The sequence below is a fragment of the Sparus aurata genome, chromosome 16 (assembly GCF_900880675.1).
Source record: "Sparus aurata chromosome 16, fSpaAur1.1, whole genome shotgun sequence".
NCBI lineage: Eukaryota > Metazoa > Chordata > Actinopteri > Spariformes > Sparidae > Sparus > Sparus aurata.
The window spans coordinates 7,876,195-7,888,971 of NC_044202.1; the positions used below are offsets into that span (position 1 = coordinate 7,876,195).

Below are 12,777 nucleotides of genomic sequence, written 5' to 3' on the forward strand. Positions count from 1 at the left end.
TAATAAAGGCCCATAGTCGAGTTTAGACCAGGCCTTGTTTTGAGCTGTGTGTCTGTACGTGACGGTGTCACTGTATGACTCACCAGCCCTCCATTCAGACAAGCCTTGTGTTTGTCCCCCTCTGTCGGCGAGACTCAGAACTGCAGCAGCAGGACACCCGACAAACCAAGCTGCGATTGTGATGGTTACAAAAAACAAACAAAAAAAACAGACAGGGCTCTTGAAAGTAGCATTGATTGTTTCAATCGAGGTGGATGATACAGAGCCAGACGAGATGGATATACAAAGTCAGATTGGAAAGGAAGAAGAGAGGGATCCAGAGACTCAAATCAGGAGGTGTCACTCAAGACAGGGCTTAAATCAATCAGTCTATCTATCTATCTATCTATCTATCTATCTATCTATCTATCTATCTATCTATCAACATGTCAAGCTGGAAGTGGCACTTAAGGAAAAAAGTAAGAGGCAAACCTAAACTGGGGGATTTATCCTCAGGGGACCATGAATGTCTGTACAAAACTGACTCCACATTCATCCACTAGAGGTTGAGATATTTCACAGGATAGGTGACAGCTTGTGGCACAACATTACATTTGAGGGAATCACCAGAATCATTAGGATTCATCCTCTGTGGACCATGAATGTCTGTACAAAATGAAAGGCCATTTAATCCACGAGTTGTCTCAACATGTCAATGAGAACCAAAATGCCAACATGGTTGGGGCACTTGAGGAAAAGTCAACAAGCATACAAATTGTCGTGGCAATAGTTTAGATCTTTAGCTTTTACAGCCATGCTGCTATGTTGTTGTAATAAGAAAAAGCTAAGAAAAAATGCTCATACACGTATAAAACATGCTTTTATCCGTTAACTCCTTTCTTTCTTTGTCCCCTCCAAGGTCCCACACTCCGTACGAGGCCTTGGATCAAAACCGCACAGCAACACAATGCAATAATTGGTTTCTGTGTCCAATTTCTGTTTAATCAATAACTTGTCGGCCACCGGCGGCTGATAGGGGGGGATACATAACAAACACCCCAGCAGACACATCTTCACAGCAGCTATTTCCAGATGGGTGCCTTCCCCTCCCTGTGGCGGTGTGTGGCCATCACACCGGCTCCGTCCCACTGTTTCCCCCACGCATTACATCCAGTGCACGAACACAAAAGGCCTCCCCTTTCAGAGGCCCTCAAGCGTGAATACAGAGCCAAATACAAATTAAAGTGTGGGTGGTTAGGCTGTCTGAATGCCGGTAAATGCACTTGAGGTTGACAGGTCAAAAGATCAAGTGGATGTGTGGGATGGGAGGGAAAATGTGCCTGGCATTAGCATTTTCCCTGCAACACAAGCGCACTAAAATAACAAACATATTCAGGGATTACAAACTGAAACAATACTACATTTAGAATTTTATTCAAAATGATCTACAGCTACATAATTTCATTTAAAAATTAAGTTCACACGTTACAGTAAGAATTCGAGGTAATTTTTTTGTTACTAAATATAACTGCAACTTTTAATGTTTCCCAAGACACACTGAGATATTTGCCCATTATTTAACATCATCAAAGTTAATTTATGAGAAAAATTTGGTGCTGCAAAACGAGCTACACCCAAATCCACAGAGGTTACATATCCAGAAATACAATTTCCTCGACTTCGCCCAGTGCTATAAAAAAACAATTACAGAAATCACTGGCGCGTGAACATTGTAATTTGGACCAAATAAAATCCCATTTCCCACTTTGAGAGGAATGACACTGCTCAGAGAGAGGGCACCAGAAGAAAATGAAAGACGCCGTTTGTCAGGTCATCAGGGTTCCAGTTTTATTGCTTCATCATCAGGACAAGATAAATTAAGACGTTTTAAAGACAGAAGACAAGCAGGTAGATTGAACCTTCCCAGGAGCTCAAACAGAATTCATGCTGCTTGGCACATGCAGGAGCAAGAAGACATCAACGACATGTAAAAAGGTCCAGTTTTAATTAAGAATTTTAGAAAAATGCTGTTCAGAAACAACCTGCTTTTATAACCGTTACGTTATCAGTCTCACTTTTCTGTCACAAATGGCTCATTTAGTTGCTGAAACCCGCAGGTACATAACCATAATTTACACCTTTCAACGTATTTTTTCCCCCCCACTTACTCTGTCAACAAAGACAATAAAGGGCACATGAAGGATCACAGTTGTACCGGTGTTCTTGGCTGTACCGATGGCAGTAAACCGACGTGATGCACAAACAAGCTCGTATTTATTTTCAGGAGTGTGGCGCTCCAGTTCACCATGTGACGGGTGGGCTCATCATCATCATTCGTCACGGAAGGAGGGAGGACAGACACACACACACACAAACACTCATTCAGTAACCAAACACACATACATGCACACACACATACAAAGCCTTCCCACGTCTCTCACTGGTTCTTGTCGTGATTGAGGACCTGGTTAACAGCTGATGGAACAAAGAGAAAAAAACAGAGTTTATTTTGCAGAAAGGTAAACACACACTAGGATGAGGGCGTCGTCCATCACAGATGGCTGACAACATTGTGATGCCAATTTGGTGGACATCGCCCAGACCTAACAGACACAACAGATTACTGTGTTTGAGGATGTTTTTTTTTTGTTTTTTTAAATAGTCATATATAGAAGCGTATCAGACTAATCAAAAAAAGTCATGGAAACAGACATCATGACTCTGTAACTGACATAATAATGAAGAATAATTCCTTCTGTATAAGTACAAAAAACCCCACAGGCAGAGCGGCCAGAGTTTACTGTGTGGGTTCGTTTCACAAGTTGCCTTTAAAGCAATTTAATTATGTGCATCCAAGCACAAGATACAAGTCAAAACAAAGCTAAACAGATACACTGTCATAAAAACATTAGCAGATTAACAGAATCCCTGGACCAAAGTCTGGAGGCTGGAGCAAGTTGTGGCAGTCTAATAAACACAGAAGGTTTTGTTCAAATATTGTCACTCGATGCCCTGAAACACCGAGCTGATCTCACTGTTTTTAATCACTTCTTTCATTGTTCGTTCGTTCGTTTTCTTTTCCTTCAGGGTTGCGGGATGTTGCCGCTTTTTGCGGGGCTTACTGGGGCCAAATCCAGTTTGACTTATGGGCGAAGGCCAGGGTACACCCTGAACGAGTCGCCAGCTCATTGCAGGACCCTTACTGATGGCAGTGGCTGCCCTACAGGGTGCCAACTGCACATCAGGAGCAATTCTGGGGTTCAGTATCTTGCTCAAGGATACTTCGGCATGTAGCTCAGTCCCACCCCAGGGGAGCCGGGGATTCGAACCAGCGACCTTCTGATCACTGGTCCACCAGCTCAACCCACTGAGCTACAGCCGCCCCCACTTCTTTCATTGTGAAGAAAAAAAATATATACTACATTAAAGACTAAATGTTCTTTCTCCATAGTAATTCAATACTACATTATACGTGATTACATTTACAGGAGTATAAAAGTCCTTTGTGATAAAGTTGGCCATTTCTAATAAAATAAGTGCAACTAGTCTTCAACTGTACCTGTTTGCCATTATTGTTTTAAATATTAATAATTGGTTGAGTAGCAGAACGCCCGTCTCTTCTGTCCTCTCAAAATAATAATCATATTAGAATATTTTTAGTAAGTTGGGTCTCTCTTTTTTTTTTACCATTTACCCTTCTCAGTTTGTGAAGACTGACAAGGTCTCTTTGCTGCATACTTAACTCCGATCAGGTTCGCTGGCCTACATAATTAGCCAATGCAGTTTTAAAATAGCAAAAGGTACAGATCAGTGATTTTCTCGTCTTGTATATAATTTTGTTCAGTTGTCAAAAACCTCAGAAACTGCAGCTCTGACTTCCATCACGGTCAAGTTGCATGCAAGAAGAATCGCTTTGGAGCTTCTTGAAAAGAATTAGTGGCTGTACTTGCATGTATATTGTCGGTATCTCACCCTCCTTTGTGACTTGCTCAGTTATGTTCTTAGCCTTGGAAGTAATATCGCTGACCATGTCGTCCATGGCAGACTGGTGCTTCAAGAAGAATGGCCGGATGACGCGCTTGTACAGGATCTCAGAGCCGTTCCACGTCACTGGAGCCATACACCAAATCAGGAACACACACTGAGGAGAGAGCAGGGGGCAGATCTTAGATGACATGCTGCTGTGTGAGCTCATGTGTCGAGCTGAAAGAAGTCAAATCAGAGAGCTTTTTGTTGCAGCTACTTGGGAATATATATGAAACTGTATTGCGTGCGTTTGAAGTCCTTGAGCCGTAGGACTGCACTCTCACACTGAGGTGTTGTTTATCCACTGTTGTCTTAAAAAGGCATGAACACCACTCGATGTGATGCCTGCGATGACAGCAGGGGAGGAAGGCTGTGCCATGTTGTTGCAGCAGAGAAGAGAAAGCTCCTGTCAAGGCAGGTGGTGTTAGCCCTGTGGAGTGACAAGCTATGGCCTGGTGGCAAACCTCCGGGTGGTTCAATCTGGGACACAAGCTGAGGGGAGCAGTGCTTTCAGGTCGGCTGCACGACCTATTTAATACGCCGACTGATTCATCAATTCGTCAAACCAAATTGAGGAAAAAAAATCTGCAGCTAATCAATAAAGAAAATGATTGCTGTTGCAGTTACCTTGTAGACGTTTTTATTAAATGCTTGCTATTATGTTGTTGCTGTGTTACATAACAGGCCAGAGTTAATTTACCATCTCATTACCAAGAGTGAGGCACCATTTATTAATCCCATTTTTCCAGGATTAAATGTAATCAAGCAAAGTCAAGCAACGCTGATTGCTGCAATAAGGCTGAAACAACTGGATAGTGAGGTGATATTTAATGGTCAGATGAGGACTGTCTGATATGTTGGATCAACTTATTAGGACACAAACAAACTCTAAGGTCAAAGTGGACATGAAATGTTTTGGAACAAGTCTGTGACTGATGGGGATTGATCTGTCGACAGGCTGGCGCAACATCCCAGTTATTGCGGAAGCCTCCCAAACCGCCTGTACGCCTCACACTCCACTCTCGTGAGTAAGACCCTGAGAAGCTTACGCCACTTCCTATTACACTCCAAGAGTGGCAGGGCTCCAGGCTGTGGCCATTTAGTTGCATTTTGAAACCATTTTGGGGAGACTACAAGCACGTTTTATAGCAAGAAGCACCGTGTGACGTGCAAACCCATTATCGTATATCATGTGAAACACCAGGAGCAATGTTTCCAGTGGTAAAGATTTGCCCTGACCGCCACAGCAAAAACTCCCTGTAAAACAACAACAACGCATCACAAGAAATCTATTAATGGACTATGGTAAAAAAAACGGATTAGAAAAACAAAGAAAAATCCCCCGCTTAGCCTCTGTCCCAGTAAGAAAGTGGAGAACACTTGATGTCTTTATCATATCTGGTTTCAGACTGCGATGCCCCTTTAAAAAAATCATGGAAATAGAAAATGACTCTCTTCAATTTGTGACGTTTTCCCTTTAAATAAAACTGAACATTGTGATTTCTGTAAACTGACTTTTATTTCTAAAGGATTTATCAGTACAGTTAAGATGAAGAGCATGACTGTGTTGACCTGCGTGACAATTCAAGTGGTGCTACTAAAGTGAAGAGTAGGGAGCCAGAGTGCTACTTGTGAAACAAGTAAGTCTAGAGCCCTCTAAAGCTTTCACCATTCACATCTCACTCTTATGTTTTGCAGCTTTGAGTCGCTATTGTTTCTTTTGTGTGATGCATTGTGGGACATAAAAGTCCATCAAACGACATGAACATGTTTTTTGAGTATACTTAATTGCGTGACTTTTCCAGGATGAACACATCCACCTTGAAATAATCTGTAATGTAGATTTCAGACACAGCAGACGTCTGCATACAGTATTTTTCTTTATTTTGCCATTACAGGACCGGTCCACAAGAGGGCGCTGTTGCAAAGCTAAAATATAGAGGCCAAAAGACATCCACCCTGCTGTGACTCAACACCCTGTGACTCTGTGGTTGCACAGCTAAAGCAGACTGAAAGTCAGTTGTCAACTTTATACAGGGGAGCTACAGACTGCAAACAGTAATGTAGAGCATACAGATCAGTCTTCCACATCATGCATACACACTAGAAAGTCATCCTACCTTGCTAGCATAGTAAAATGGGAACCAGGAGAGGAAGATGTCAGAGAAGGCCTCCACGATGCTGAAGAGTCCATAAACAACCCAGTAGGTCAGCCACTGTGTGTCGTCCTCCTTAATGTTGCTCTCGATGGCCTTGATACTGGATGAAATGGAGGCATGGTTCCATTTAGGATATTGATAAGGTCACAGTGGAAAAAATGACATAAATATCGAAAGTCCCTGCGTCTGCACGGCATGTAATGGTGTTTGTGAACTACATTTTGATGACCTGACCAGCACGCACTCGAGGTCGCTCATTAAAATGATTTAATAAATGGCTTTACAAGTACACTAGACCTAAATATAAGGGATAAATGGGAGTTTGTGAACAAGTCTCAATGTTTATAAAGCTGTTTACCATCAAAAATCCCCAGGGTAGCTTTAAGCAGCACTTGAAGTAAAATATCTAAATCTGAACCCAAGTTGGTCTCAGAACAAAAGTACTGTAGTCTAAGAACAACAAATTAATGACAGATGTTAGTCTGTGTATTTCAACAAAGGGAAAAAAATAGAAACCCTCCTTTTTATAAACAAACTTTGCTACACTGGGGACAGACTCAAGGGGCTTTCCTTTCCACGTTTCTCTTCTCTTGCACTGATTTGCTTAGCTGAGCGACCAATCAGAGTGACTTTTGTTCACCAACGGGCTCTGGCACAGACACTACATGATTAATCCGCCAAAAAAGCCACAGACAAGGGCAAACTAGTGTCAATGGTGTGGGACTCACTGCTACAACTAGGGCCACGGATAATCAGTGATAAGCCGAGGGGCCTTAGGGACTTCCTCTTCACAATGCGCTAAATGTTTGTCTTTGGATATTTCCTGCCTCTGAGCTGGATTTTAAGCACCTGTCAGTGATGGGTGTGGCTGGAACACCTTAACTCAATGATCAGTGACTTATGGCAACACAGTGTGAGCTCATCTTCATACATACGAGAAATACGCTGGATAGGCGAAGCCAATCAGGTTGCAGAGCAGCGAGGCTCCGTATCCAAACAGCAGATACAGCCCGAGAAAACTCAGGAGACCTGCAGAGGGAGAGAAAACAGCAGGGATGTGAGAGCAGAAGGCAGAACGGGAGGTGTCGGGTGAGATCATCCAGCTATTAGACAAATGCGTTTTAATGTCACATTCTCTTGCGGATAATAGCGCGTGTGTCTGACAGCAGGATGTCAGATCAGCGCGGTACCAGGATTAGGAGGAGCACTAAACACAAGTCAAACACTGCTATTCAAATCCAGGTGGTGAAAGAGTTGACTTTTACCCAACCACAAAGATCGCTCAGTCATGTGAAACACCCTGCTCTGTGCCGTCCACCTCAAGTGCATGAGAGATTCCACAAATGCCTGAATCTCTATTGCTATTTGAGCTCTATCTGCAATTTACAAAGCGATCTTAATAGAAGCCTTTAAATAAAATCAGGGATTTTTACATTTAATACTGTGTTTGTTCAGTTCTTAAAGTAATGGTTGCATGTCACACATTTGCTGGTTCGAGCTTTGCAAAGGTCAAAAAATGTCTCTGGGATTTAGATTTGCAAAACAATTTATTAGAAGATGTCAACTTGGAAAGTATAAGAGGAATTGCCGGATTAAACGATAATGAAAGTAATAGTTGCAGCCCCAGTTTCATTTGCACACGTATACGGCAATAATACACTCAGTGGCCTCTTTATTAAACACACTTGTACAATCCAATTAGACGAATCACCGACTGCAAATATATTCTTGCACGGCAGTCAGTGGCAGGACAATGAGCTCTGTAGGAACTGAACTGCATGCTGCACTCTCTTAACAATAGCAAGCTGGCTGCATTTCTTACACCCGCAGAGGTGTAAAACAGTTTACCGGTTCGCTGGCTACCTTCTCCAAAACATCCATCACTTCCCACAAACATCCCAGATCTTTTTCTAAACTTTTGTCCCTGTAAGATTGGGTTCAAGGCAAAACAGGACAAGAGGCAAGAACACTCTGCTGCACAGCTGTCAGTGCAGGTATAGGCCATACATTATTCAAATTCAGGCAAAACTCAATTGCTGATACAAACTGTATCACCCCCAGATTCCATAAACATAATGAGGTCATGCAGTATCTAATGCACTGAAAGCCTTTTATACCGTTCTGGCCTCCGGGCTATCTCATTTGTGTGCCCCGCCTCATATACAAATATTGCCCACTCTCCTATCTCTCTCCAATGAAGGCAAAACTGGAAGAACTGGCTGAAAGGGAAGACCCCGGAGAGACACTGGCAGACGTATGCAGGCACTTTTCAAAAGGAAAATCATAAACTGGCACATTAAATTGATCAGAGATGAATAATAAAAAGCTGCCTGCAGGATTCTTATGACTGCAACAAACATTTCCAAACCCGCATGCCATGTGGCTTCATTCTCTGAGTAGGCAACTCCTGAACTCTTAGAAAAATGAACAAAGCATCCACGCAAACACAGATTTTCAGCCTTAAGTGAAAACACATGAGAAAAGGGGGCACAAAAGTCACGACACAATTCCCCTGAGTGCATGTGCTTCACTAACTCATTAAGAGTTGCAGGAGTTGTTATTCAGTCAAAGATCAAGTTCCTCTTCGCATCGACTCATCACAAGAACCCATTGTTAGGAGTACAGTGGGTGGGGGTTGAGGTCGGCTTCACAAACACGAAGCTAACGATCGACGGCCGCTCGCTCAGTGAGTTTGGCTGCAAACACAGCAGAGATTCCATGTCTCTACTCCAGCCAGCGCAGTAAGACTTCACACTCCCGACTGTCACGAGTCGGTATGAACTTGAGACGTTTCCCTGCACACTTTAAATGGCACTTTGTAAATCCGCTCGACAGACACGTCCAGATCAAGGCAAGGTACAACGTCACATTACAGTGAGCAAACCGGCGAGAATGTCTTGTATGCAACCCAATTATCAGTGTTACGTTACGCAACAAGCCTGCAGTGAAACACACGGCTGGTACCTCACTGACGGGCTAACAAGACACTAACGAGGTATTTCTGCAAGCAGGACAGGCCATGGTATAATTTGCCTGCTCTCTCTGTGTGTCTACCTTCTGCTGTAAATGCAGGGTGATGAGTGATGAGTCAAACTCTATTTGCATACAATCCTCAATATTTGTTTTGACAGCCACTTAGGTGTTGTGTACCTGTAGTTGTCAGTCTTGAACTTGCACCAACCGAACACGCTGAATTGACATTTTAAGATCGTATGATCATTTTATCTATAGCGCCTCTGAATCAAAAGGGATCTTGGCACTTTAATCCTGCAAATCTTAAGTGTAGGGCTGCAAGTAACAACTCGTTTTATTATTGATTAATCTGCAGATCTTTTCGACAATTAATTGTTTAGACTTTACAGTAAAGAGAGAGAGTAAAGAGAGCTGAACGTAACATCTTCAGGTTGATTCTCTCATCGTCCAAAACCCAAATACTCTTCATCTACTCTCGCAAATGTCTTGTTATGTTAATAACAAACATGTTTTATTGATTGCGTTTTAAACTTTCGGCGACTAATATCCAATATCTGTCGGGTTAAATGTTGACCCGATCGCTTTTCAGTGCCATGTTTAATGTTGGAACTGTAAATAGCAAAACCCTCAGGGCTAATTTCAAACATCCACATGATCCAAGTGTGAGTACAGACCAAGTACTGACAACACATTTGTCATGCAGCATTAAACATCCTCTGTGACCTCAAAATCAGTTGTTTAAACGCTGCTGTGGGGATCAATTTTGAGTAAAAGACATTGGGTTTGAATGTAGGTCACCCTGGCTGACACGCTTCCTGTATCTGGTTGGCATCGTAGACACACAAAAAAAAAAAACGGTGACCACATAGCCTGAGGTGCAGGGCCTTTATTGACATGTATCGTGCCTGCAGACTGACAACAGGGCAGTGAGCATAACTCATGGAAGAGCTGCTCGCAGTTGTATAACAAGTCATCCTAGAATCTCCCTCCATATTTGCCTCTGCACTGGGATATTTCAGGACAAGATAAAAATACCCCCCATGAGGGCCAGCTGCTGGTGGTGGTGGTGGGCACAGAGATATTAGAAGGCACATTCATATTCTTTTACAACATCTAAATAGGTGTGTGTGTAAAGGAAGGTGTGTGTGAGCTCTAATCTTGTAATAATCTCTCTGTAGGTCTGAGTTGGATGAACTTTGGTATTTGAGCCTGATAAGTTCAATAAAAAAACATGAGGCAGCCAGCAGTGCGACAGGATATGAAACCCGACAAAAAGTCAAGTACTCACGCAACCAGTGTGCCCACAACGGGTTGCCAGTTTCAGTGTGACTGGCAACTTGTCAGCTAAACGCGAGTAACGGAGATTTCAAGTTTATGGAAGAGACGTTCAAGTTAATATTTATCTCAGTTGAGTCCTTTCACACCGCTTTAAAAGTGTTTCTCTGGTTGTTCTTTTGTTGTTAACATACCCAGGGCGATGTACTCCCTCTTCACTCCCGTTTTTTCCTCCAGCGTCGCCAACTGGTCTGTCACAAAGTTTTTCTCGTGGAGCACGGCCACAAAGCGCTCCTTGAACTGCGACATTTTTCGGGCCTTTCCTGAGCCTGCGGTCGACAAAAACCCACGCAGAGGAGAGAAGAAGTGTTACAAGGGGCGATGTTTGAGGGAATTTGGGGTGAAAAACGGAGGAGTTGTTCCACTAACCTTGATAATGTGCTCGGGAACTCGCCGCTGGGTGGGCTGGCTGGCTGCTGACTCCACGGAGCTGCGCTGGCAGTGGGAGGGGGAGGAGACTCAAAGACCCGAGCGGACCAATCAGAGAGCTCCGCTGGCTCTTCACCGACGCAGGTGATTAAACAACGGTGTTACTGTGGAGGAAAGGTAATGATGGGCCCTCACAGCAGGTAGATTACATGCAGGCCGTGTTGTAAATAACTGACAACAGTCATGACGACACATACACATTTCTTGTAACCAAATGTGGCCAAAGTGTTTCTTGATTAGGCCTATATTTGGAAACTAGATGGTTATTAACATGATTTATGGATGGCTTATGTATAAAATAAACAATTGATCTATATCTTTATGACTGTCCTTTATTTTACCTGCTCTGTGCCTCAGAATACAACCAAGCCAGTCATTTGTACCTGCTGAAATACCTTTAAAGGGCCAATACAACTCAGAAAAGGCAGTATTTCACCTGTCTAAAAGAGACAGGAGCTCCTACCTTGTGACTGAAAGGTTGTTTCTGCATCAAAATGACTTGATTTCACTCTTGGTGGTTATATTTGACGAGTTATAGTCCACTCACTCAATTTTACCTGTTGAAATACCTTTAAAGGGCCAATGCAACCCATAAAAGGGAGTATTTCACCTGCCAAAAAGTGATTACAGCTCCCACTTTGTGACTGAAAGGTTGTTTCTGCATCATATTCACTTGATTTCACTCAAGGTGGTTATATTTGACAGATCATAACCAATCCAGTCCTTTTTACCTGTTGAAATACCTTTAAAGGACCAATACAACCCATAAAAGACTGTATTTCACCTGCCAAAAAGTGATTACAACTTCTTCCTTGTGACTAAAAGGTTGTTTCTGCATCAAAATGACTTGATTTCACTCTTTGTGGTTATATTTGACAGATCATAGCCCACTCACCCATTTTTACCTGTTGAAATACCTTTAAAGGACCAGTACAAAAAGGCTGTATTTCACCTGCCAAAAAGTGATTACAGCTCCCACCTTGTGACTGAAAGGTTGTTTCTGCATCAAAATAACTTCATTTCATTCTTGATGGTTATATAATAATGAGATAAAAAGTCAAAATTTGTTTGAAATTCATGTATACCAATTTGGAAACTTCAGAAAAGACTCATTAACTCATTTACTGAAAATGACACGCAGCCTGTGAATAGTACCTGGGTGATAAGAAGTCTTGAAGCTGGGTTACATTCAGGGTCTGTTTGTCTTTTTTGAATTTGGCCTAGAATTTATTTGTTAGGTTTTATGGTTTATTTTTCCTAAAATCACAGCTGAAGCATCTGAATGATCGCAAGCACAGTCATTGAAATAGTGAAGAGTGAGTACAACTTCAATCTCATGTCAGAATTAAGTTGTTGTGAACCTGAACTGTCAGCAGAGGGCAGCGTGCATCTATTTATGAGCACAAAGGCTTTTGAAAACTTTGCAAAGACAGAACCAGCAGAGGGACGAAGGGACCTAAAGTCAGACATGTACTCGTTCATGACTGGTTTATACCTTGTGCCTATTTACAGTTTCATTAATGCAACTCTGTTCCTCAGAGTTTAAGTTCTTATATCACAGAGAGTCTGAACTGTTTCCATGCACTCACACTGAAAACTGCTTCAGGATGATGTCGCCAATAACTCTGATTGTCATGTTGGGTTTACTGAGTCAGGGTGACAACAAACTCATATCAAGCAGAAGTGGAACTATATCATTATCTGCAGTAAACCCTGTGAGTAAATGATTTAAATATGTTCCTGTGTTCCATTAAGATCATAGATGGTGTAAATCCAAGCAGTGTTTCTCCTGATGTTGTGTCCCACGTTGCCTTCAGTGTTCAGCTGAGAGCAGAGAAATCATTTCCATAGAGAGGAGGCTTTGCATGGTCAGCTG

General features: G+C 42.5%; 1 protein-coding gene across 2 annotated transcripts; it reads right to left on the bottom strand.

Moving 5' to 3' along the window:
• Window positions 1-1,805: 1,805 nt before the first annotated feature.
• On the bottom strand, window positions 1,806-10,993 carry LOC115566342 (receptor expression-enhancing protein 5). Of its 2 annotated transcripts, none has more exons than XM_030392178.1 (6): window positions 10,842-10,993; window positions 10,607-10,741; window positions 7,100-7,193; window positions 6,126-6,264; window positions 3,952-4,120; window positions 1,806-2,454 (listed from the first exon to the last, which is right to left on the bottom strand). In XM_030392178.1, the coding sequence occupies exons 2-6, from the start codon at window positions 10,719-10,721 to the stop codon at window positions 2,417-2,419; spliced, it is 555 nt and encodes a 184-aa protein (XP_030248038.1). In that variant the 5' UTR covers window positions 10,722-10,741; window positions 10,842-10,993; the 3' UTR covers window positions 1,806-2,416. The 2 variants fall into 2 exon arrangements, with proteins under 2 accessions (XP_030248038.1, XP_030248039.1); XM_030392179.1 differs by having other exon boundaries at window positions 3,930-4,120.
• Between the last annotated feature and the right edge of the window lie 1,784 nt (window positions 10,994-12,777).